This window comes from Netta rufina (genome assembly GCF_964035555.1).
Source record: "Netta rufina genome assembly, chromosome: 2".
In the NCBI taxonomy this organism is placed as follows: domain Eukaryota; kingdom Metazoa; phylum Chordata; class Aves; order Anseriformes; family Anatidae; genus Netta; species Netta rufina.
Genome location: NC_140124.1, coordinates 139,204,848 through 139,231,194, shown reverse-complemented (window position 1 = coordinate 139,231,194; position 26,347 = coordinate 139,204,848). Strand labels below are relative to the sequence as shown.

At 37.7% G+C, this 26,347-nt stretch overlaps 1 protein-coding gene across 2 annotated transcripts in view; it reads right to left on the bottom strand.

The window, feature by feature from the left end:
- Positions 1-26,347, bottom strand: part of ZFPM2 (zinc finger protein, FOG family member 2) — a gene marked incomplete at both ends in the record, with an annotated part of 317,598 nt that overhangs the window by 101,181 nt on the left and 190,070 nt on the right. For both annotated transcript variants that reach the window (XM_084282968.1, XM_084282969.1), the window contains one exon: positions 6,939-7,050. In XM_084282968.1, coding sequence (XP_084139094.1) covers positions 6,939-7,050 — 112 coding nt within the window. The remainder of the gene's footprint in view (positions 1-6,938; positions 7,051-26,347) is intronic.

Genomic DNA, 26,347 nt, shown 5'->3' with positions numbered 1-26,347 from the left:
AATTAAAACAAGGAAAAATTGCAGTTCTGCTTTATGAGTTCTTTGAAGCTGGGATCCCACCTTTTTCTTTTGCCTGACTTAAGTCCACAACACTGTGGCTGTCATTAGCCAGCAATAAATGTCACTAGTCATGGGGACAAAAACTTTTATTCTTGTGTGGCTAAGGAAGGAAGTTTTGCAATAGTTTTGACTGCGATAGTTTCATTAGGCATCTGGTCTTCTCAACACCCCTGCAAAACCGACCATCAATGAAGCAATCTACTTGCCTAGCAGTCGTGTCTATATGTCTGTACCTACGGGAGTTTCTTTCAATGACTGTTAAGGTATATTGCCCTCATAGAGATACTATTTTATGTAAGCATTATACACACGATCATACTTTTCCAGAGAAAAAACAAAACAAAACAAAACAAAACAAAAAAACTAATTTTTCAATGTTGTGGATAAAGAAATGTAAAACAAGCTCTTCCATGGACTTTTGATACTAGGACGTGTTGCACACATTTTGATTAAAACACAGTCAGTTGGCACACTGAAAGAACAACAAACTTCTGTAGCACCACGAAAGGCTTCAGCACATTGTTCAGCTAATGGAGGCAATCAGAGGGACTAGCAATCTTCCGGCAGATGCTGCCATTTTCTGACTGTCCACGTGGAACAGACTAAGTAAATTCGCAGAATTTGTACTTAATAATATGCATAAAAATGCCCCTTGCAATCTAAAATATGTGCCCCAAGTTAGCCTATGTCCTATTAAACAATTTGTTCCCTGACCCAAAACAAAATATACTCAGTTTCATGCAGCAGTGTTTAAACTCCTTATAATGTTTGACCTGTGTCAAACTTTGTCTCATTAGGGTCCCTCATGTTATATGTCTGTGGAGCAATGTACCATTACATTGCCTTAAGTTGAAAAAAAAAAAAAAAAGAAAAAGGTATTTGCTGAGAAAAGAATGGTATCAAGGACCTCACAGAACAATTAAGAAAAGTAATTTTCTTTCACTGAAGAAAAAATTAAAAATCCTTCCGTTATAAAAACTGACTTTTCTTATATATTTAAAATATATATATGTAGACTCGTTATATGAACAATATTAATTAAAAATGACCTCCAGTTCTTAGTAGTAATTTCATGTAACATTGCTGCATTTGTATCTTTAAAGTGTGGTACATATAATAGCCAAATAACCACAAGCAGTCAGTTCCATATTTACTGACTTTTTTTAAGTCAACAACAGGGCAGGGCATACACGGGCAGCACTGGCAAAGCCGGCTGCCCAACTCCTGCTCTACCCTCTCCTGTGCTCTGCCTTGCTTCTAGTTTCTTTTTATAAATTAGCTACATGACACAGTTTAGTGTGGGCAGCTGTCATTTTAACTAATCTCATCCCATAAATCCAACCTAGTAGGTTTGCTCTCTATTGTGATTGGAGAATGGACTTTTTTGGGCAGCTTTCAAAAGCAACATCTGTTGGAGCAGGCATCCAGTCCTGAGCTGTGTGGAGAAGCACTCGCCAGAATATTCCTCCCTCCCCCTCCTTGATTTTTGTGTTCACAAAAAGAAAATGAAAACGCTCACTTCTTGCCCTTAGGCAACATCCTCCCTCACCAGGACTTTGTTACAGTCTCTCCGTGAGCCCTGCCTGTGATTTCACTTGCAAGGGAACAGAGGATTTTTATGACATTTGATATCATGTGGCAATACCACTGGGGCAATTAACAGATCTAGACCCTAGAATTACTCACTCCTCATTTGGGAACCACACTGGGCTGAGGACATTTTTTTTCTCCTCCTGCATCCTCTCAGTAATAACAAAGGGCATAAACTACTCGGCAAGGCTAGGCAGAGAAGGAAATAACATCAGTAAATCACTAATGTAAATGCAAAACCAAACACCGCCTAACATGGCACAAAATGACAGGTGGCTCCAGAAGCAGTTGAGCTGCTGTTACCACTGGGGTGGTTGGTGGCCATCACCCCTATCCTATCCTATCCTATCTTATCCCATCCCATCCCATCCATCCCATCCCATCCCATCCCATCCCACCAGCCGTCCCTCAGCACCCAGCTGTCTCCCTCTGAACCATGGCTTGAAAAGCTGCCACCTTCTGCCAGTGCCCGGCACAAAGCTCAGCTGCCAGCTCCCACCCGAGCTGGAAGCATGCTTGGTGTTGTGCAACGCCACCAACCAGTCCCAGACATATATTCGAGATGTTGGTTTTCCTGCACAGAGTTATCCTGTGGTGCTCTGCAATCAATTACTGTTATACCACCATCATTAATAATTTTCTTAATGAAAATGATTCTGTTGATCTCCGTTGTATTTTAATTATCAGAGTTAAGCATAATTACACTGCAGCTCTGAGCTGGCATGTAGACTCCTTTAGGGCGCAATTTTGTTTTAACACACTGATAATGTAATTTTACATTGTGTCAGTTGTTTAGTTATTATCCAGTCGTACAATTCCGCTGTATTCCTGATAACAGATAATAACCTTAGCACCTCCTATATCCTGAAGTCATTTAAAAAGCAATATTGGAATTTCACAACTAGCTAACTTAATCGCCTTATGATTTTATAATTCCCATAGCTAAATATTTGTACAGGCACCCTGTTTTAACAATGCCACTAAACATACAGTATCCATACATTTCACATAAATGACTCAAATAATATCTGTAAAAATGTCTGTTATATGGACATGGTTTTCAGTCTATGCAACTGCTTTCTTTACAGTTTCTATTCTTTTTGGTCTAAATTCCTTTTTTAAAATCCCTTTTGTCCCAGTGGAAGATTTGTAGTTAATACCCCTCCCAGACTGTCGAGGGGCTCCTGCTTCTGGTTCTAGAGAAGGTCTGGTGCACAATTCCGTTAAGCACAAATGTTTCTCAAGTGCATTGCGATGAACATACAGTTCCTGCATTAATACTTTCTACAAATGAATCTCCCTTGAATTACTGATACTCTGAAGCTTCTTTGTTGTCGTTGTCACTTGTTTATTTTAAAGATCAGATTCATAATTCTATATAAAGTACAGGTTCTAAAATCTGTCTCTAAAATTTGTCGTAGGACATCTCTTAAATTATTGAAATTGAATTGAAATTATTTTTGAAACACAATAGAAGTTTGATTTAAATATTAAAACAAAAAGAGCATGTCTTTTAAGTTTAATCATAGTTGTAAGTTTCCATGAAAAAGAATAGAATGGGATAAAGTCACATGGCACGAACAGCCAGCTTGCATCAGAGTTTGTAAAAAGCTGTACTAATACACTGTTTCTCCCTTTTCTGAATTGTCCTAGAACCGGTGAAATGCAGATATACTAACTACTGATAAAAATAAGTGATCCTGGGCTAAATACATTAATTTTAAATACCGATTATTTATTTCATAGCTATTCACTCTGGAAGTGCTCTGATGGTTTTAAATAACCAATTTCTTAATCTAAGCATGTATATAGAGGACGATTTGGGATTCCACTGTAACAACACAGTAACGTAATCCTATGTATGTACATCATATATATATGTACACATATGCACACATACTTTCAGTGTTTGCTTACCTAGTGAAAATATTATCGAGAGTTTTGACGGCAAATAGGGAGTTACCTGGCCGGTTCAGATTCATTTTCAATAGGAACTACACAGCGGACTCCTCTTCTGGGATTGAAAATCTCCCTGTGATCATTCTGTATGCAGTACATGGCTGAGTAATGTGGCTATAGCCTCTAGTGAACTGGAAGTCAGGCTGACATTCCTGTGCTCTTCTGAAAGATCTGGGGAAAATTATGTTCTCAAAGATTTCACTGTATTATTACAGCTAAAAGGAAATAGAGCATGCACTTCCAAGTCAACTGATTGACCAGTAACATGTACTTCTAGACGATTCACAAACTCATTTTCCTCTTAGAAATGTGCCAATTTACTCCACTCATCTCGGGTACAGTGAGAAAAACAGCTCCCAGGTGACCAAGTCTGCTACACGTACAATTCCACGCATTTGTTCAGCTAATTGCTTTCAGAAATAACAATGTATTGCTAAACAAACTAACAAAAGTACTGTGTCCAGTTCTGGGCTCCCTGGTACAAAAAAAAAGACAGGGAGCTCCTGGAAAGATTCCAGCGGAGGGCCACATAGATGATACAGGGCCTGGAGCATCTTCCCTATGAGGAAAGGCTGAGATTCCTGAGTCTGTTCATCCTTGAGAAGAGAAGACTGAGAGGGCATCTTACCAGTGTTTACAAATATCTTAAGTGTGGGAGACAGTGGGATTTGGCCAACCTCTTTTCAGTGGTTAGTGGGGACAGGACAAGAGCAGTGGTCACAAGATGGAGCACCAGTAGTTCCGCACCAACACGCGAAAGAACTTCCCAGTGAGGGTGACAGAGCACTGGAACAGGCTGCCCAGGGAGGTTGTGGAGTCTCCTTCTCTGGAGATATTCAAGGCCTGTCTGGACGCCTACCTGGGCAACCTGCTCTAGGGAACCTGCTTTGGCAGGGGGGTTGGTCCTGATGATCTCTGGAGGTCCCTTCCAACCACTACAAGTCTTTGATTCTGTGATTCTGTGAAAATTATACACATACAACAACAAAATAACATCAAATTACAACTTCATGCCAGCTGACACTGTTTCATTACAAGTAATGGCATTGTAGGAGACAGAAAGCTAACACAAATCAATGCAATGTAATTTGGAATGATGAGATACAAATTGAAGGAAGAAACATTATTGTATTTATTTATTTTACCATCTTCTATTCGACATTGTTTTGTGATCCAAGCCAATTAATCTTTGTAGTACAAAAATCCCAGCAGGGCTCAAGGCAAGGGTAGGTGAACAGAACAGCCAGCTCCAAGTGAAAAGAGATGAACAGAATTCAGTGAAGGGACAACTTATTTCCCATATAAGTTTAGTCAAATTGAAGGGTTTAAACATCCATTTATAAATTAGGGTGCATATTTAGCCTCATCTATAGTTTTAATAGGCATCTGCATTGTGTGAATCAAGTTGTCACAGAATTTACCTTGAACACTGTATGACTGTCTCACAGTACCTTGATAAGCCAGTACTAAAACAACAAGCATTTCAGTGAGGCAAAATCCAGCAATTTGATTGAAAAGAACATTTATTTATTTATTTATTTATTTTAGATAGTACTGAACTGCAGAAAGTGTTAATTTAAAAAAAAAAATCAATCACACGGCACTGAAACTGTCTAATGAATTAGTTGGTGTTTGTAAGGTACTTTGAAGATGAAAAGTCTTACTAGTATATATGTGCTCAATATTGTAATTACAGAAAGAATATAATACTTGATAAGACATCATCCTATGGGAATTTGTGGAAGCCGTATTTTGGAGTGAAAATAATTTCCCATTACATTAAAAATTTGTTGCAGAAAAGTTTGCCTGTGAACCACATTTATTACTATGAATAGCAAATTGCAGTTCAGTATTCAGGAGAAAAGCTTCCCTGTATTAGAGCACTTTGCAACTTCTTTCACCTGGGCAGCAATCAGAAGGAAGGGCAGCTCAACCCTTTTTAGATATGAGCCCAGTTCTCTAGTACTGCAGGTGTTTCAGGTTGCAGAATGAATGTGTTGGCATTCTGTAATTATAATAGAGAGAATTTATAAGACCCTGGTGTGCAACTCATTTTTAACATGCAAATTCCCTGTTTTCAGCGTTTCAACTTTCAAAGGCTTGTGGCAGTTTAAAAGCAATCCTCTTATAAGTGTATAAATTGCAATGATTATAGGAACAAGTTGTAATTGTTTCTAGTAAGTTTTTAGGAGTCTTTGATGTTATGATTAGTGTTTTGTATGTTAATATATTGATATGGGTGCTTATTTGCCTGGATGCTTGTACGCTGAAATGGTCACTAGGTTGCCTCAGCAAACAAATCTTTGATCTCAGTAGGTCTGTTTGGTTAGAAATAAAACCTAAAAGAAATTAAACAAGAACAGTGCATTTTCTGAAGTATTCACAAAGTGCTGAGATTGGTGATTGAAATACAAGGAAAGTCATAGTTTTGCAACCTGATCTTCAGCAGGAATGCCAAAAACAGCTATACTAAATAAGTTATTCTTGTTCTGTGCATTCATTCAAGTGTTATTTTTAACATACTGTAATGATATCATAACTGCATTTTACAAAGCTTTCACAGTGACTGACCAAACAGTATGGTGCGTAGTCCCTCACACAATGGACTGAACTCAAGACTCTTTGAGTAAAGACAAAAGTCTCAAACCAAAGTAGCTTTTAGATGTGGTAGGTTAGACAAAGCATGTCTTGAAGGCCTTGTAAGAACTCATACTGACTTGAGCAAATCTCACATAAACAGACAACTAGCATAAGACAGAAATGATATGCATTCCCCTTAGCCGATGCATTACAGTGGAGCATCATCATACATGGGCTGGAATGTCAGAGGTTAAAACCCTGAAATCTATTTCCAGTTATCTTCTATTACCCTGCACACATGAAGTTTTATCATAGACCAATCAAGTTCAAATTCTCCTTATAAAGGATAATTTCAGATAGGAATCTATAATGTAATGTAACATGGAGAAATGCTATCTGCTATGTCCTATAAAATGTTACTGCATTCACCTATTTAAAGTGTATAGATTTTACTGAGGTTTGCCAAGAGGCTCTAGTTCTCAGAGGGAAATGGGTAGTAAGTCACATCAGCTGACATCCTTCTGTGTTTATAAAACAGTAAGTACAGTACAGACACCATGTGGTGTTTTTATACCATTAAAAGAAAAGAAAAAAAAAAAAAGCATAACAAGAACATGGTAGCAAAAACAGAATGAAAACTATTCCACTTAAAGGAAAACAAACTAGTCCATTGTCATGTTATGCAACAGGTATATTTTTGCATCAATACCCAGCACAAGAAAGTAGAGCAAAAATCAGTTTGTGTTTACCTTTGCTGTACACAATGCAGTTGTTTTTGTTGTCTTCTACTCCTTGCCAAGTCACATCCAGCAACCACTTGGGGCCAGCAGTCAGTACCATAGGGACCGAAGCCTTTGTCTTCTGTAGGAAGGATGATAACAAACAGATGCCATTTGCTTGCCTTGATTAAGAACTTGAATAATAATAGTAATAATCATTTTATTTACCAACAACAAAATCTCCAAACCCATAAGGTTATTTGCCAAGGTCTTATTCCACTGCCTCGGGATTTTTTTTTTTTTTTTTTTTTTTTTTTAAGACACAAGCAGTAAGCTTTGGTTCTTTCATTGATTGAATGGTGAAACTGTTATCAAGGATTTTTCTGAATGATATTGGATCAGATCTCCAAGATTAAGCAGATCTCTGGTGGCTGTGAATTATAAAGGGAATGCAGATGACTTTCACAGCAAAGAACCAACTGTTTAGAAGTGAACTTTAGACACATTGTACTTCATTATCAGCAGGATCTCACTATTTCCTGAAACAGACAGGAAAGAATTTAAAGAATCAGTATCCATTTCAAAGATCTGTCCTGGGTAACATCTGTATTATCATAGGAAATAGTTCTGAATGGATAATGGAATTTTTCCCCTTTTGTGAGCTGTTGATGTGTGATTTTAGTAACTCTAAAATAATAATAATAATGCTAATGACTCAGTACACTTTGTCTCCAAAAAGACTGTAAAATAAATTTTATTAACGAATTCAAACACACAGAAGTATAACATCCATTGCACCTGGAAGGCTTACAGGCAAGGAGATGCACATTTATCGAAACCATCTCCTGTGTATATTTTAGATACCATAATTAGAGACTTTTGTATTTGAGGAGACAAGGCAAAGAGCTCAAACTTCTTTACACGTAGCTCCTTTTGCTAATCAAATGGCAAAAAAAGCTGTGTCTGATCCTAAATTTTTTCTTCAGTAAGTGGCGCTGAAATGCCACTTAGACATTCAGCATTCACAGTTCTTTTTCTCTGTATCAAACATAAAACCACAAAAAAAAAAAAGTAAAACAATCACCACAAAACTTCTACTTACTTATTTATTTATCTATTTATTTATTTTATTTATTTATTTATTTATTTTAATCCAGGATATAATTCTCTTTAAGACTTTCCAGGTTTTTAAAAGAGATTTGATTATTCTTCATTCCATCAATAATTCCAGTTGGCTAGATTCTATTGGTGATATGCTGTATGAGTAAATGAGTTAACATTTTTGAGATAAATGAAAGCATATTTTCACATTCCAGATGCATCAGCCATATATATCATCTGTGACTATTCTAGAAATCACAGAATCACACAATTGTAGATGCAGTGAAGTATACGTGTTACCACATAACATGCTATATTCCCATGAAAATAAGACATAATTTAAACTTTTCACTTACATAAGATACAATTCATAATATTACATAAGGTTAACTTCATGATCTTATATAATAATATATTTAATATAACACTATGTGTTGGTATTTTTGAAAAGATGATGAAAGAAAGGTATTGAAAGTCACAGTTTCTCATATTTTTCAGTTGATTTTTGATCTGTTTCTTCACTAATACTGTTTTATCAAATGTAGTATCTATTGTTTAATTTGCATTCATATTTTTCATTTTTCATGCTGATGTTTTTGCATAAGTCATACTTCTATATAAACTACATGACATTCTCAATCTTTCAGAAGTTTGGGAAGAAACAAATATGAAAGGAGAATTAAATTAGTAAAAAAAAGGTAAAAGCTAGTGCCAACACAACTATCTACTGTAAAAATTCTGAAAACAGAGACATGCTATGTCTCAATTGCATTTCATACCCGAAGCTGCAGAAAGTGTGTTTGCATGTGTGCAGTATTACCAGAGTAATCCCTACCTACTGCATACCTTTGGAATCTGGATTTAAAACTCTGTTCTAATTGGTTGGGTAAGAAGCCTTTTTTTTTTTTTTTTCCAGTGTTCTTAAGTTCATATATAAACTATCAAGAAGCCTGAGATTGCCAATTATGAAATCAGTGCAAATTATTTACATATGGGCTGCTCAGAAAATAAATGATAAGAATGAGGCATGAACTGAAAAAGAAATACAAGGAATAAAATGAAAGGTAATCAAAATATCATTTTGGTATCCTAGTATAGAGAAGCCTAGATTGTAGTGTCATTTACACCAAAACAGCATAAGGCTGCTATTGAGACAAGGAAGAGTGACTATTCTTCAGAGATCTGAGAATCATGCCTACACTAAATACAAGCTTTAGCACAACCACAAGAGCAACCATGACTGCATAGCAATAAGGAAGAGGAGAGCCAGGGCATGTTCCCACCACAGGCTAAATTTCTCCACTTACCATTTCAGTCTAGTCTTTAACATGGCTTTTGCGCTTGTATGTGCTCTCAGTCTCTGGTAATTCCAAGTGCAGTCAACCAATAGTGCAATACTATCCAGGCAGTAGACTTTCCAAAATATGCCATAAATTATTCAGACATTCAAACAAGTTTATTTTTTAAGTTGGAGGGCAGGGCAGGGCAGGGCAGGGCAGGGCAGGGCAGGGCAGGGCAGGGAAGGGAAAGGACCAGATCACTGCCCCATTTTCTGCTAGACAACATGATGAGCCCAGGCTGGTGCCTCATCCATTCTGATATGAAGAAGGTAGAGCGAGCACCAGCACTCAGGATGCATGTCCACTTTGCTGTCCCCTGTTTACAGGGTTTTTTGGAACTTAAAGAACTACAAGGAGACCACTAAATTAGCTTCCAGGTCAGCTTGGCAGTAAAGCTTGTAATCAGTCCAGCAGCTGTGAATGTTCACTAGGCACCACAGATAGGCTGGAGGAGAAACGGGGTGTTTCATCTCACAGCTTCACTAGTCCAGAAGAGCCAGTGGACACCTCAAAAGAATTTCCCACTCTCCGATAGCTCTGCTTCCAAGCTGTATAGATATGTAAATAAATTTCTAATATGAAAGCAAAACTTCACAAGGCCCTGGCTGCTTGTAAAGCTTGGCAGCTCCACTAAGGGATATGGGCAATGGCTTCTCTTTGAAGTAGCTCAGAGGCGTATTGTGTGAGCTGTAAGACGAGTCAGGATCACCACAGCAGTTCTTGGGGTCTGGCATCCTGTGAGGTTCATATGTTCATAGGAGGTGTTCATCACTAACAAAGGCTTGCTCTTCTTGTGGCTTATTACATAGTAAGAATTGAAGAAAGCTTGCTGATTCAGGAAAGGCCATTTCCCTAAAATGGTTAAAATGAAAAGACCCCAGCCCAAGATAACAAGAAGCTATGGTTAAATCAGTCATGCCTTTATCACCTCAAGATTAGACTACTGCAATGCGCTATACCTGAGGCTACATTTTAAATCCATTTGAAAGCTGAAGCTGGTGCAGAATGCAGCAACCCGCTTGTAAAGCAGGATATCGTGCTTTGAGCACATTACACCAGTGCTTTTTAATCTGCACTAAGTGTCTGTGGGATTTAAGGCACTGGTTACAACCTGTGAAGCCTGGGACCTGTCTATCTGAGACACCTGATTGAGACCTGCTAGGTGCTTTGCTCCAACCTCACAACCACAACTGATATCCACCAAGTGAGGCATGTAAAAAAGGTCTTTCATGGCTTGAAAATTGGCAGGGCAAAATGTTCTTCATGACAGGTCTCTACTTGTGAGTTGCCATCCCACTTTAATTGAAGTATGCTAATGTTCTCAGAGAGTACTATGAAGATCACCCTGTAATTCATAAGTATTTGTTTTACTGTATCATTTAGTTGGTCATTCCCAAAATAGGGGTGGGAATGGGAGGGTGGAGAGCTTCAACTAATTCATGCTATATTTTTTGCAGTGCTATTATGAACATCTCCATCTTAAGAAGGGTACCTTAAAAAATGCAGTTGCAATATTCTTGCTTTCTTGACAAAGCAGCAAGAATATTACAACTGCTTAAAAAATAAGACTTTAAAAAACAAAATTGTATTTCTCTCTCCAAAAGAACTGCTGCAAACTGCTACAAAGCTCACCAGAACATCATCTGCTAACACAGGTGTCCATGGGGCCATACAAAAGGCACCTCAAATTTTGGAAACAGGGGCATATCATAAAGCTGCAATATCATTCACTGCTCTGTGTTAGGTAAATGTATGCTCTACACTTGAATAATTTTCTCTTGAAAATGCAATTTCTGCTAATGTCTTCATACATGCCATAACCAGACAACTTTGACAAGGACAAACAGGGTCAAAATTGTGATTTCTCAGGGAACAATTAGAATCAGCTAATGAGGATAAAAGTGGTCAGACAGGCATCCGCTTTTTACCAACCTTTGAAGCAACTGGACAAACAAGGGAGGTAACCCTCAATAAATGTTTATATTCAGTCAAGAGGTTAATGGAGATAAAAATAGCCATCACAGAGGGCTGAAAATAGTTTTGCACTCTAGCTAAAAGGAATCAGTGCTGACAAGGTAACTTTAGATGGGGTCTTCCCTGAAAAGGTTTCTAACATATGATGTGTGTGGCCTGGCAAAAACTCGAGGAAAGCCCCACATTGAAGGGAAATATGGTATGAGCAAGTTGTTTGAAATCATTTAAATTCTGATGTCAAATGACTATCATTGCTAGCTGCTTCCTAAGAAGCTGTGCCAGAGGAAGAAATAGGTACTAAGCTGATGTTCAGTGAGTCTCTGTGATATAACTACCCTGTTCCAGGCATAACTTTCCAAAAAGTGTTTAATGTTATTTAAGGAGATGGACTGTTCATTGAAAAATCACTGCATTTCTATCTTCACCTAATTTTTTCTTTTAAAATGACAAAACTACCTCTTTGAAGTACTCTTGCCAAAACAGAGACAAACTGCTGGAGACTTAAGATACTCAAGGGCTTTGCTTCTAATTTCTTCTGGTTCCCACAAACAGATTTTGTAAAACTTCCAAAGAGTCTGCATTCCCATAAATGATAAAACATTACCAAAATATCTTCATGACCTTGTAGAAAATTCTAATGCCCCACAGTGCAGTTTTACTTTCAATAGCCAATTAAAAAAATGATTATACTGGAAGGAGAGCTGTAAATATACCTCAGGTGACTTCATATATGTGTCTGCTATACAAAAACACCAGTTAATACACACAGGGAGGTTTCTGCTTTGAAATTCATTTTAAATTCAGTTTGATCATCACAGGGTTGACGTATCTTCTGACATGCTGAATTTGCAGAACATCCCCTCTCAAGAGGTTAAATTGACCTTTGGTGGTCACCACACTCAATACAGCAAAACTTTATAAGCTCATCAAATCAGTGCAGTTGGGAAGGTCTTCTAAGAGGTCATTCTGGACTGAGTAACAGAAGAGATTTGCATAGGTCTCAAACTATCTCTAATTAATTAATATTTGTTCCAAGACGTCTTTGAATAACAAGAAGGGTGCTAACTCCACCATATCACCTCAAACTTACATTGACTCTCTTCATGTATTTCTTCAACACAATGGGTTAAAAAAAACATTAGAAAAGGCCATCATAAGACAAAGCCATCCAAACAATCCAGTGGACAAACAGACTTAGTCACATTTTTGTGGAGCTAGGTCCACAAACATGTGGAGTTAGCTGGACCATCTTTCAGTTTCTATTTCTGCAGCTTTCCTGAAGCTCTTCTCTTTTTCCAACACGGATTCAGTCTTAGAATAATATTTATCTCAAGGGCTGCCAGTCAAGGCCTATGACAGCACTCCATGGTGCCCCAGCTTTCTCTGCTAGACATGTGAAGGCAACTCCTCTCTATTCACATGAGATTTGAGATGTGGGGAAGATTTCAGTGTCATGGTTCCATGCCAATGATAAACATCACCAATTAAAGCAAAGAAATTTCAGTTTCCACCTAACCTGGAATTGTAAAATTACACTGGAATTTTAGTTTTCACAACACCCTCCCACACTACTATGTCTGTCAGTGAGATCCTAAATGCAAGAGAAATTTTATAACTGTTTTAGTTACTACTTCACAACTTTACGGGATCCCTTGTTTCAAAGGACTGTTTGAGTATCATCCTGTGTTTACAGATAGATGAAGAGTACATGCGCCTGTTTACCTGCACAGATGTACCTGGTATTCTGCCATGCCAACTGGACAAAGGAAGATGAAAAAATTGTTGCCTGTGATGGGCCATGAAACTAGTGATGGAGAAAAGGAGGAGTCAATGTGACTTCCCAGGATCTTGGACAAGGCAGGCATGACAAAGTCCTTATGCCTTTTTCTACCCAGGACTCTAGATTCTTGTTATGTAGCACTGGAAGTTAACACAGCAGTACTGCATCTGCAGACCAGCAGGTTGTGAAACAGCTTGCATCACTCTTGGTCTATATATTACATTTTACATTTGGCTATTTATTTGGGGATTTCTCTTATCTGCACAGGCAGTCTCTTTATTTCTTCACCTTTATTTTTTGTGGTGATAGTAGAAGAAAGATAGTTGGTAATATCTGAAGAGTCTGTAGAAAAAAACAAAGCCTTTAAATGGTTCAAACACAAACAAACAAACAGACAAAAATAAAACAAAACATAACAAAGACTCCAGAAAAAAAAATCAGAAAAAAAAAGAAAGAAAAAGAAATGTACACACAGATGGAATCCCAAAAGACAGCTGGGATTCCCTGCAACTGAGAAGCCCTGGTGTTTACCCCAAGAGATCATCACTTGTCAAGTGACAAAGCTGAACATACATTTTACCATACATCCATCCACAAAAACTCACAAAGAGCAAAGAAAATATTCAAACAAAAAAGATACACCCTAGGTCTATTAATATTTTCCAACACTTGTCATGACTTCGATATGATTCCAAATTATTTATTAATATCAAACATGCCTGTTGAAAAATGTCCTTAATGCAAGCTAAATGAACGATAAATATTGAGATCATTTTGTTACCTATCTGGAATGCATCTTTTTCAAATCTAAAAAAAAAAAAAAAAAAAGCAAATCTAATCTCACCATAATTTAGGTATAAAATAATGGCCATCAAAAAAGCAACCTTAGCTTGTTCTATATAATCTGAAGATAAGGATTCAGTAAATAATGGTATTGCTGTGATATTTTTATAGAATTCTAATTGCAAAGCTCAGCACTGAATTAGAAGCTTTTGGAGGGCTGGAAATATAATTTCAAGCCATACTTGCATTCTGCAGATCCAGGGCTGTAGAAGCACAGCTTAGCTTCCTGGAGCTGTGCATGGAGGCTATTCTTTCCTTCAGTCCCAGCAGTGGTTCTCCTCAAACATGCCATGTGCCAAGGCTTCAGTGGAGACTTATGAGAGCACATTCATACTTCACTTCCCTCTTCCTGCATTTTGAGAAGCCTAACATGGCCAGGATCAGGATATTCAGGGTCTACTCATAAAACACTAACCCTTATACTTAACATATCAAATATAGAGTGATGTTCCACTCTCCTAAATTCAGACAGGTATTAATGGAAGAATAATGGAGATTCATGTAAAAAGTTTATGAGTGTAAAATGCTGTTAAGATCGGTCACTCAAACTTATAAATTGAGCAAAATAAAGAAATAGATATATATATTTTAAATACAAATTTAATGTAAAAAAACTATATATATACATATATAAATATATATATATATAAATATATAAATATCTGGGATACTTTTGGAATGTATATTCAAAGTCTTCCCCAGAACTATGAAAGTTTAAAATACTTAATCTGTAGCTTGAACCACAAATCTTGGACAACAGGTCCCAGATGAGTGTTCAAGGAGATTCCTTCTGTGGCCTGTCATTTGGTCCTGGAGGATGTGACAACCAAGGAACAGGAATGCGAAAGACAGAAACTCTCTGAACACTCACTTATTGAGCTTCCCCCTCCCTTACTGCCCAAGTTGATGTGCTTTATAACTGGCCCTTCCATTCTAAATAGTCTCTTCACACTGGCTTCACAGCTGCTCCTCTCCTGCCCTGTCCTCCTACCTTTGTCTTTCCTCCATTTCATATATACCCATCTAACTATGTCTAGACAACTCTTCTTTTTCCCAAAGACCACTGGAAGGATGGCAACGTACTTTGCTATCACTCCTCCAATGACTTTTTGGTTGTATTTCCCCTATTACTCTCTGTTTAGTTCTTTTGATTCTTTGGGAAAGCAGTATATACACTGTATGGTTATAGTTATACATATTTGCAGCAGGAAACTACATTCTTAGTTGATGCTGTGATTATCATTAATATAATTAGCAAGGATGGATCTTCTGTAACATAGTGAAGTGCTAAACAAATTATCTGAGTTCTGGTAAGTTGATACCAGTGAGTAGCATGTACATGCAATTGTGTCTTAGTGCTCTGGTACTGCCATGGGTGTTGAACCTTTCCGTTTTACTTTGAAGTCGAATACTTTTGCTAATACTATTTCACAGATGACATGCACCTGTACAGATGAAATCAGACTACATATAACTTATCTTTAGACAAGATATAATGCAATGCTGCTTGCACACTTTCACCCTGAATTATCACTACATTCTTCCTACTGGGTTAATTTCCATGTTGTAAATTATTGCCTACACTGAGAATTAGGTCTTTGTTTCTAGCAATGAGACCATTTGCCAGTAAATGATTTTCAAGTGAATTTGCTTGAGCATGAATCCTTTAACTTTTGTTAAACATCTTTCACATTAAATAGATGAGTACTCCACTCAGTAAGGTTTAGCAGCACATTTGCAAACATCTAACTTAAACTGGATGGGCTGAGAGATTAAATTCTGGGATGTACAGTCAACAGTTTTTATCTTTTGTACTTTTATGTTTTTATACTAGAATGTATAATTTAAACCATCATTTCCAGAAGTTCAAATTTCATATATATAAGAATTTATTTTTATCTGAGGAAACCACAAAAATACAAAAATAAAGAGATATGCAGAAGCCCTCTATAAACTCTCCATTACATGTGACTGTAAATTAGTTATTAGTTATAGATTCTGCTTATTATATTTTATTATTACTTTGTCTGTAACTGAAAACAGAGGTTGTATATTTCACTTTAGAAAAGTTAATGTTCTTATCATGGAAAGTGAATAATAAGCGCTTTAGCAGTGGTAAAAGATAATATTGCTTAATTTCTTTTTTTTTTTTTTTTTTCCAAAACTAGAAAGATAGAAAATAAAATATTCTCCACACATAACCAAACAATATGTTTAATAAATAATCCAGTGTAGCTCTATTAGGATTATATTTCCAATGAATATTGAGGCCTTTTATAAAATACTTGTTTAATACGAAGGTATTTTAGTCGATGGATTAGGTATTATAACGTAATTCTCTTGATGATATGTGACACAATACTTGAGCTTCAGTGTTACACACACAGACAAAATATTACATAAATTCCTACTTAATTAATTTGGAATAGAAATAGGAGACAAAAAGTATTCTGTGCTTTTCTTCCCAATTTTGAAAATATTTTTCTGTACATTTTTATTAAGTATTTATATAGAGAGATCTTTACCAACAGGAAACATGTTAGTTTAAGTAACAACGTAAATCCAATATACAGTCCTCTGCGCAAGTTTCAAAACTAGGTTTTATATTTGTTAAGACAGCATAATCATTTAAGATATGTTTAATGCACGATTCAACAACCAGAAGTCTATGTGTATGACTTTGATTAATTATTTTTAGTTCAGTTAAAACATCACAGTTTATCTCATTTTAAGATTATCCTTGACATATTTAGAAATCCAAATGCAGATTTTATTGCCCACACCTATCCCCGATGGTGCTAATGGACTAGACATAATGAATCATTCTAATTTGGATGAAAGGACCACACAACATTGCGGTAGTCCTTTAGAGAATTAAGGCTCAATTCTGATCTTCCAGACTTATGAATGTGTTTTTTGGATTAGGCCGCATATCTGTACATCTGTTGAGTCTCAAGGGGTGTATACTCAGCTAAGTATTCTGACCTTCCAATGTACTGTATCAAATGTGTGGCCATGGGATATGAAAGGATATGATTACAACTGTATTTTAACACTGATTTCATATATAATTATGGGGTAAAACCTAATTCCTCCTTACATCTTCATGTAGAAAATTCCAACACTATTAAGCAGTCACAAGGATATTTTTTACCCAGAGAGTATCATAGTAAATGGAAGAAACTGAACCACCCACCCAGAATAACATAAAATCGTCTTCTTGATGTAAAATCAAGGACAGTCTTCCTAAGAATACCTTTAAAATCAGCTAATTTTGTCCATTAAAAAAAAAAAAAAAAGTTTAAATTATCATCTGTGAGTGTGCTGCTGCTTGGTACACTGCTGCATTACGAATGATTCTTGACTGCTTATGGTAAAAATAAACTAGAACAAGGTTTCATCTGTGATTTTCAATATTACTCAATGCTTTCTTGTTTACAGGTAATAAGGAGAGGAATTAACTTACACACATATAAATATTGATGCAAAAGTTTATAAAGAATTAGAATTTTGGATTATTCTCTATTCACTTCTGAGTACAGTTTCTATTTCCTGGTTTATCAAAGGTAGAGGTTTATAATGTTTCCTTTAACTGGTTAAAATTTTGTAAAACACATGTAATATTTTCATGTAAAAATAAAAATAAAAATAAATATTCTACTGAAACTCTCTTCTTACATATCATTAGTGGAAAAAAAAATATAACAATATAGATTTCATAAGGAAAATAGTTTAATAGAAAGCTCTCATCTAAGTTACTTCAGTGCACTGATTATATGCAGCATGACGAAGAGCTGCAACAATGCACGTTTACATTTAAAAAAAAGAAGTTGTAAAGGAATGGGTGAAGGTCCTTCACTGGGACGGGAGATAATGATGGAAAGTCCAGCAGCAGAACTGGTGAACGAGGGGTTCTGGTTCCAGCAAGACTCAACAAACAGCTCAGATCAGAATCTAAAGTGCAGGAAAACAGCCTGTAGCTTCGAGATTAGCTTTCTCACACTATTCCTGAGTTAAGCCAGTACAAACATCATCATGAATGCATAATTATGATTATGCACTACACTACGCATAATAGATCTTAAAATCTGGAAACAAAGAAGTAGTGTAGGAATGCTATTTTCAGGCTTTTGGTTTTGAAGACAATGGAGCTGGGTGTAAGGGTAAAAGACTTTCTAGAAGTAAAAACTGTTCCAAAATAATATATTTTACTTGGAGAATTAATTTATATACTTATGAAGCATTTACACATAAAAGGAGGGCTAAAAGGAAGGCAGGGACCTAGTGTTATGCTTATAACTTGAAAATAACAATGAATAAAACCCACCCCCCTCCCGTTTCTTCATAGTTTAGGAACTCAAAAAAGTAAATTATCACTTGGACCAAATAACAATAGACAAAGAAGCTGACAGCTTGGCAAGTTTACTTAAAGGATGCTTTCCTCAGTTTAAAAAAAAAGAAAGGGGGTGGGAGGGGGGGCGATTTTTTGAAGTTCTATGCACCAAGAAATTACTATGAACTGACATTTGTTTCAGGGACTGATGAATATACACAGACTGGTATCCCAGGTTTAAATGTGGGTATTGATATAGGGTGATGCAGCTTGTTCAGCTTGCTGAAAGTGAACTGAAGGATCCATTTCACTTACATGTATAGATACAGCAAAAATTAATGGAATAGATGGGTACATTTATGGTCACAAAATATAGGTGTCGAACTCATGCCAGTCCCCATTCTACAATTTCAGCTGCTCAAACCACACCGGCTCAGTTCTCTAAAAGGACCCCTCCTGAGCTGAAGTCTCTGTTTAGGATCCTAAGTCCAAGCAAAGGTCCCCAAATGGAAATAGGCAAACTTTCAAAAGTAGGGAGCATCCAGAAGAGTAACAAATTTACACTCAGTTCATAAGAGGCAAGTTTTTTGTTTGTTTGTTTTCTCCTATGAAATAAAAACTCATAGCATATGATAGGAACCAAGCTGCGTTGTGGACTGAATTTAAGTAATTGGAGATCTGTTCCACTGTTAGTTTGGACCAGTGTCACAAATAATGATTTTTAATTCAACAATGTAATTTTTCCTTTACCATTTCAAAGAAAATCAAATCAGATCCCTTCTTCTTCCAATAAAATTTCCAAATCAATTTTCATACACCTGATCAAAGGAAAAAAGAAAAAAAAAAAAAAAAAGGGTTTCCAAATGTTTTTAGTACTTCAATACCCAAGTGAAGTCAATAAAAGGAAAAGAAAGCCCCTCTTCAGTGCATGTGCTATGCAGCCAAGAAAGCAGCCTAACACAAGCAGCATCGGTGGCCTGAAAAATCAAACCCTGAAACAGCAAAAGCTTTAGAAATTGGCAGAATCAGAGAAGTCCTGGCTATCAAACTACAGGACTTCATAAAACTTTATACCAGAATTTCTCTTATTCTTGTCACAGAAATTGGCATTAAAATGCTACAGTACTCCAGCCACCCTCTCTGTTTCAAACAACTACCACATATCACTTGGCACTAATTGGCAGCAGCTGTTCATGGCAGACTTGAACCTGGCAAAACAAACCAAACAGGGTTTTTCTCCTGCTCTCCAGAGATAGGGCCCTCAGGTGAGGTCTGGGGCTGTTTGTAGCGTGGTACCTTCATCTTGCCTGGCAGCTGCCCCGCGGGAGCATTACTGCAACCTTGCACACACGGTTCCCCACCACGTCCCTCACAAGTAAACTCAGTTTTTAAGCAAAGTAAATGAATGACGAGCACTGGCCTGATTTTCACAAGCTCAGAGCCCATTAACACATTTCAGGAAGGTGGCCACGTCACAGAATCAGAGTGCCTGAGGCTGGCAGGGCCCTCTGGAGGCCCCCTGGTGCCACCCCTGCTCAAGCAGGGACACTCAGAGCAGGGTGCCCAGGACCATCTCCAAGTGTTTTTTGTAAATCTCTAAGGCAGAAGGATCCAAAGCCTCTCTATGTCTGTGGAGTCCGGGAGCCTCTGGCAGCTCCTGCTGATTTTGAGGGTGATGAACACTTGGAAACTTGTCCTCTTCCTTCCCCTGCTGAGGTACATCATCAGCCTTTTTTTTTTTTTTTTTTTTCTCTAAGCTCTGGAATGTGAACAAGCCATGACATCAAACATAAGCAGCAACACTTACATCCAGCATGGGATGCAGCATGGCTTGAAGGCCAAGCAGTGCAAAACCTCTTTCTGCTAGAAGTAGAAAACTACTGCCAGGACCAGTGACTCGTGCCACATGCTGTGCAGGCAACACCGGCCTCTGCTCACTGAAAGTTGAAGTGAAACTTGATTTACAGCTCCACCCACATGAAGAGCTGGGGCTGGTGGAGTGGGGAGAATCCTGGACAAAGAGGGACACAAGGCGGGGGTGGGGACAGCAGCTTTCCCAGGTATTATAAAAGCGCATCTTATTCTGTTTTTAATCAACAAGCCTTATCCAGCAATCAAGGCAGATATATAATAAGCTGAGCTACTCTGTAAATCTAAACATTCCCCACAAATAGAAAAGATACAGGCTGAGCTCTCTGATTGTTACTACGGCAACTATCTAAAATGAAAATCTTGTTAACCCTTTGCATGCCGTAGCCACCATGCATCAATGTTAGCTGACTTCCGTACACTTATCTTTCCTTTTTCCCCCTCAAGAAATTCATAATTGTATTGCTTCACAGTAGTTATGCTCTGGTTATCCTATTTGGGACTGAAGGGATGGTGATAGGTGGTAGTTTCACATGTACAGCTGAGTTTTGTTACTAGCTCATTACTGGGATTACAGTTCAAAAAACAACTAATAAAACACAAGAGAAAATACCTAGATTACTCCACAAGGCCTTTGATTTTGATTAAAACCTTGACAGTAGGAATGGGGTGCTTTCTAGTAAATCATACCACTGCTTTTTTTCTTTTAGGTGTGAAATACCTTGACTGTAAATACCACGTATTATTCAAAGGAATTATTTCTCTGTAGTGCAATATAAAGAGGCTACTTTAAAAACACTTCCTTAAAACTTCTGGTTTTTAGGTACTGCAGAGATCTGCCAGTGATTTTAACAAAACAAGGTACTAAACATAGTGCCTTGAAAATTCATGGGCAGGTATTTGACTTGAAGTCTCTCTTAAATGCAAGAAAATTCAGACAAAGAGAACACTGATTTTTTTATTTCTAGGAGAGTAGGATATGTTGTTACATCATATTTATACATCTAACTACCTAAATACTTTAGGCATTATCATGATAACGTCTATGTGGTACTGTCATGAGAAAATGAAATTCTCTGCACTTTTAAAGTCTTCCACAGTTTATCGTTGAAAACAACTGCATCTGTGGAAATTTTTTTGTATTTAAACTGAAGGAAGCAGGGCTTGGCCTATGGACATAAATCACAGAATCACAGAATTGTCTAGGTTGGAAGAGACCTCAAGATCATCGAGTCCAACCTCTGACCTAACACTAACAGTCCTTGACTAAACCATATCCCTAAGCTCTACATCTAAATGTCTTTTAAAGACCTCCAGGGATGGTGATTCCACCACTTCCCTAGGCAGCCCATTCCACTGCCTCACAACCCTCTCAGTAAAGAAGTTCTTCCTAATATCCAACCTAAAACTCCCCTGGCGCAACTTAAGCCCATTCCCCCTCATCCTGTCACCAGGCACGTGAGAGAATAGACCAACCCCCACTTTTCTACAGCCTCCTTTAATGTACTTATAAAGAGCGATAAGGTCGCCCCCGAGCCTCCTTTTCTCCAAGCTGAACAAACCCAGCTCCCTCAGCCGCTCCTCGTAGGACTTGTTCTCCAGACCCCTCACCAGCTTTGTCACCCTTCTCTGGACTCACTCGAGCACCTCGATGTCCTTCTTGTAGCGAGGGGCCCAAAACGGAACACAGTACTCGAGGTGCGGCCTCACCAGAGCCGAGTACAGGGGGACGATCACTTCCCTAGCCCTGCTGGCCACACTGCTTCTTATGCAAGCCAGGATGCTGTTGGCCTTCTTGGCCACCCGAGCACACTGCTGGCTTATATTCTGCCGACTATCCACCAATACTCCCAGGTCCTTCTTTACCTGGCAGCTCTCCAGCCACTCCTCTCCCAGCCTGTAGCTCTGCTCGGGGTTATTGCGCCCCAGGTGCAGGACCCAGCACTTGGCCTTGTTGAACTTCATACAGTTGACCTCAGCCCACCAGTCCAGCCTATCCAGATCCTCCTGCAGAGCCTTCCTACCCTCAAGCAGATCGATGCATGCACCTAACTTGGTGTCATCTGCGAACTTACTGAGGGTGCACTTGATCCCCTCATCCAGATCATCGATGAAGATATTAAAGAGGACCAGCCCCAGTACTGAGCCCTGGGGAACGCCACTAGTGACTGGCCTCCAGCTGGATTTGACTCCATTCACCACGACTCTTTGGGCCCGGCTATCCAGCCAGTTTTTAACCCAATGAAGCGTACGCCAGTCCAAGCCACAAGCAGCCAGTTTCTTGAGGAGAATGCTGTGGGAAACAGTGTCAAAAGCCTTGCTGAAGTCAAGGTAGACCACATCCACAGCCTTTCCCTCATCCACCAAGCGTGTCACTTTGTCATAGAAGGAGATCAGGTTTGTCAAGCAGGACCTGCCTTTCATAAACCAATGCTGACTGGGCCTGATCACCTGGTTGCCCTGTAAGTGCCACGTGATGACACTCAAGATAATCTGCTCCATGAGTTTCCCTGGCACTGAGGTCAAACTGACAGGCCTATAGTTTCCCAGGTCTGCCCTCCAGCCCTTCTTGTAGATGAGCATCACGTTTGCTAGCTGCCAGTCGACTGGGACCTCCCCCGATAGCCAGGAATGTTGATAAATTATGGGAAGCAGCTTGGCCAGCTCCTCCGCCAGTTCTCTCAGTATCCTCAGGTGGATCCCATCCGGCCCCATCGACTTGCGCACATCCAAGTGCCGTAGCAGGTCGCCAGCCATTTCCTCATGGATAGTGAGGGCCACATTCTGCTCCTCATCCCCTTCCCCCAGTTGAGGGTACTGGGTATCCAGAGAGCAACTGTTTTTGTCTCTAAAGACTGAGGCAAAGAAGGCATTAAGCACCTCTGCCTTTTCCTCATCTTTCGTAACTAAGTTCCCCCCCGCATCCAGTAAAGGCTGGAGATTCTCCTTAGTCCTCCGTTTTGCATTAATGTATTTGTAAAAACATTTTTTTTGTCTTTGATGGCAGTCACCAAATTGAGCTCCAGATGACCGTTGGCCTTTCTAATTTTGTCCCTGCACTGCCTCGCAATGTCCTTATAGTCCTCCCAAGTGGCCCACTCTCTTTTCCAAAGATTGTAAACACTCTATTCCCTGCTAAACTCAAGCCACAATTCTCTGTTCAGCCAGGCTGGTCTTCTTCCACGCTAGCTCATCTTTGGGAACGTGGAGACAGACCGCTCCTGCGCCATTAAGATTTCCTTCTTGAAGAGCGCCCAGCCTTCCTGGATTCCTCTGCCCTTCAGAACCACCTCCCAAGGGACTCTACCAACCAGTGTCCTGAACAGTTCAAAGTCAGCCCTCCAGAAGTCCAATACAGCAGTTTTACTGGTCTCCTTCCTGGCTTCTCCAAGAATGGAGAACTCTATCATTTCATGGTCACTCTGCCCAAGACAGTTTCCAACCACCACATCTCCCACCAGTCCTTCTCTGTTTGTGAAGAGAAGGTCTAGCAGGGCACCTCCCCTGGTAGATGTTATTGATTATTTTACTTCATGCTTACCATGTAAATAAGAGAGACCCTTCAGTACTAGGCCAAATTAGACTCTATGGCACTCCAAGTTATGTCATTTAAAACAAATATGCACTATGTCAATTGATAGTTCCTGAACAAGAAATACTCAACTGATGTTTTATAGCATTCACTTCAGTTAATTCATCATAGATAAAGTTAAAAGGTCATTGCTTAGACATTTTTTTGAGAACTGAATAACATAAGTGTAACTTGAACAACTTAATAAATAACATAATTTTTTTTATGAAATCAAAATGTACATGTAACTGAGCCCATATAACTTCAAGTGACTGAAGTAGTGTGCAAATTATCATAAGATCTTTTTGAAATGGTGTCTGTGTTAAATTGACTATTAACTTTATTAAACTTCCAGTACATTAAATTAAAGGTACCATTTACAATTAAAATAGAAGAATTACCAAATTAACTCTCTTGAATTTAGTGAAATATCAATACTATAATACTCAATTTTACTAAAAGGAAACACCAAATAAAATCTGTAAGTTTACCTAGAATTTGTTCAAACTGAAAAATTAATTGGTTTAAAAATGAAAAAGGAATATTTATTGTATATGTGCATGTCAGTGCACAGTTGCAAATCTATGATGTGTTATTCTTATTTACAGAAAATTGAACCCATTTAATTGAACAACCTAGCTTTTTTTTTTTTTTTTTTTCTTTTCTTAATAAACATATATGTTTTTAAAATGCTTTGAAGCTCACAGACCTTATTTTCAATGTACACAATCTGAAAGACAGACTTCCCACACCAGCCAAAAAAAAACCCACATCTGGTCTAATCAAAATCTCTTAAAGTTCATATAATATCTCCAAATAATTTGGGATTTTTGGATTGGGATAATGTAATAACATGTAATGTTATTGCTGTAATACGTATACATAAGAAAAAGTTTACAAGGAGAAAGACTTGAATTAATTCCTCCAATCATATTTTCCAGCTTCTGAAATAGTTCCCATTTTTCTCTAAGTAATCTGATATAATGAATTCTTTGTAATTTACCTTTTACACTATTTTTTTCTTTTTTTTTTTTTTTTATATGAAGACAAATGCACTACATTTTCTAGAGTTAATTTTCATATTTAATAGTATTACTATAGCTAGATTCTTCCTAGAGGCTTTCCAAACATCAAGCCTATTTATCAGTGTTGGCTTATTTCCCAGGAATATATCCAAAATAATCTAGATTATGTACTGGCTAGTCAACATACTACACATATAAACAATTCTTCAGTTACTCCAGGAATGTATAACAATCCTAGTTTTCCACTGTATTATTCCAAATAAGATTAATAATAATAATAAAAAGAAGTGTTACCACATTGATATTGTTTTTGTGGACTTTTTATTACCCTCATCCCAGACCGTTTCAATATTACCTTTGAGTCATTGTGTTTACCTAACTCACCTATTTACCAACTAACTAGAAGATTCTCTACTTCTTCCTCAAAGGTAGAAACTGATCCTAGCTCAGGATCAGTTATACACACACACACACACACACACACACACATATATACACACTATAGGTGTATATAATTATTTTGAAAGTATTATTTTTATTTTTGTTAAGGTCAGTTAAAAAAACTTGTCTTTTGGGAGGCTAATCCTAACTCTGGGGAGACTCTGCCATATGTTCAGCAGAGAAGCGCATCCTTCGTTGGGGTGTTTGCCCTTCTTAACCAGGCACAAAAAGAGTCATGGTACTTACTGCATATGACAAGGTATCTAAAAAATGCAAAAGGAAGAGAATAGATCTATCTGCACACACAGTTCATAATGGTGAGGTCATCTTTTTGGGCTGGAGATTCCAATCCACCACAAAAGGATCTCACCATCTGCCTGCAACCCACCATTTCTACCACCTTAAACTAAAATGTTTCCTTAACCCTAGCAAGCTAACAAAAACTTATGGCAAAGTTACAGCAAAGGGCCAAACCTGGAAATCACCACCTGGAAAATCAGCTAAATAAGATTTATTTTTAACAGTAGCAGCACTTTGTATTTTTCTACATAATCACTTTGCAGTCTCTCATTGATGTATAACTAATGGCAGCAGGAAAGAATCATTTAAAAAATAAAAAAGGTGCACTGCTGGAATCTACAGGTAGTTCAAAGAAAATGTCATAGAAATATACTGTATTCGATAATGAAAAAAAATAGTCTTTCCAATTTTGGTAAATTTTTAAGAATAAATGACATTGCCTTGCTTTTGGGAAAAAGACCCAATTATCATTAATTATATTACTAATGATAAAATAATCATAATGATAAAATAATCATAATGTTATCATAATCATAATGATATCATAATCATAATAATATTATGATTATTACCATTAATGATAATAATATATAGAATACTGCAAAATGTTCCAAATTCTGGCCAAAAGTCTTATGTCTTTAATTGTTTCTTTAAATTCAGCACTGGCATGAAATGCGTAAAATAAAACATTCAGTTTAATTTCATGCAAATGCTAGGTTCAAGACTAAAAACTAACAAAGACAATCAAATCTGTCTAGGTGTATCTGTTCAGTTATGCAGACTCATCTTTAGTTCCATAATAGGCAAGTAAATAGACAACGGTTCATATTTACCCTCAGAAACAAAGACACTATTCCCCTTG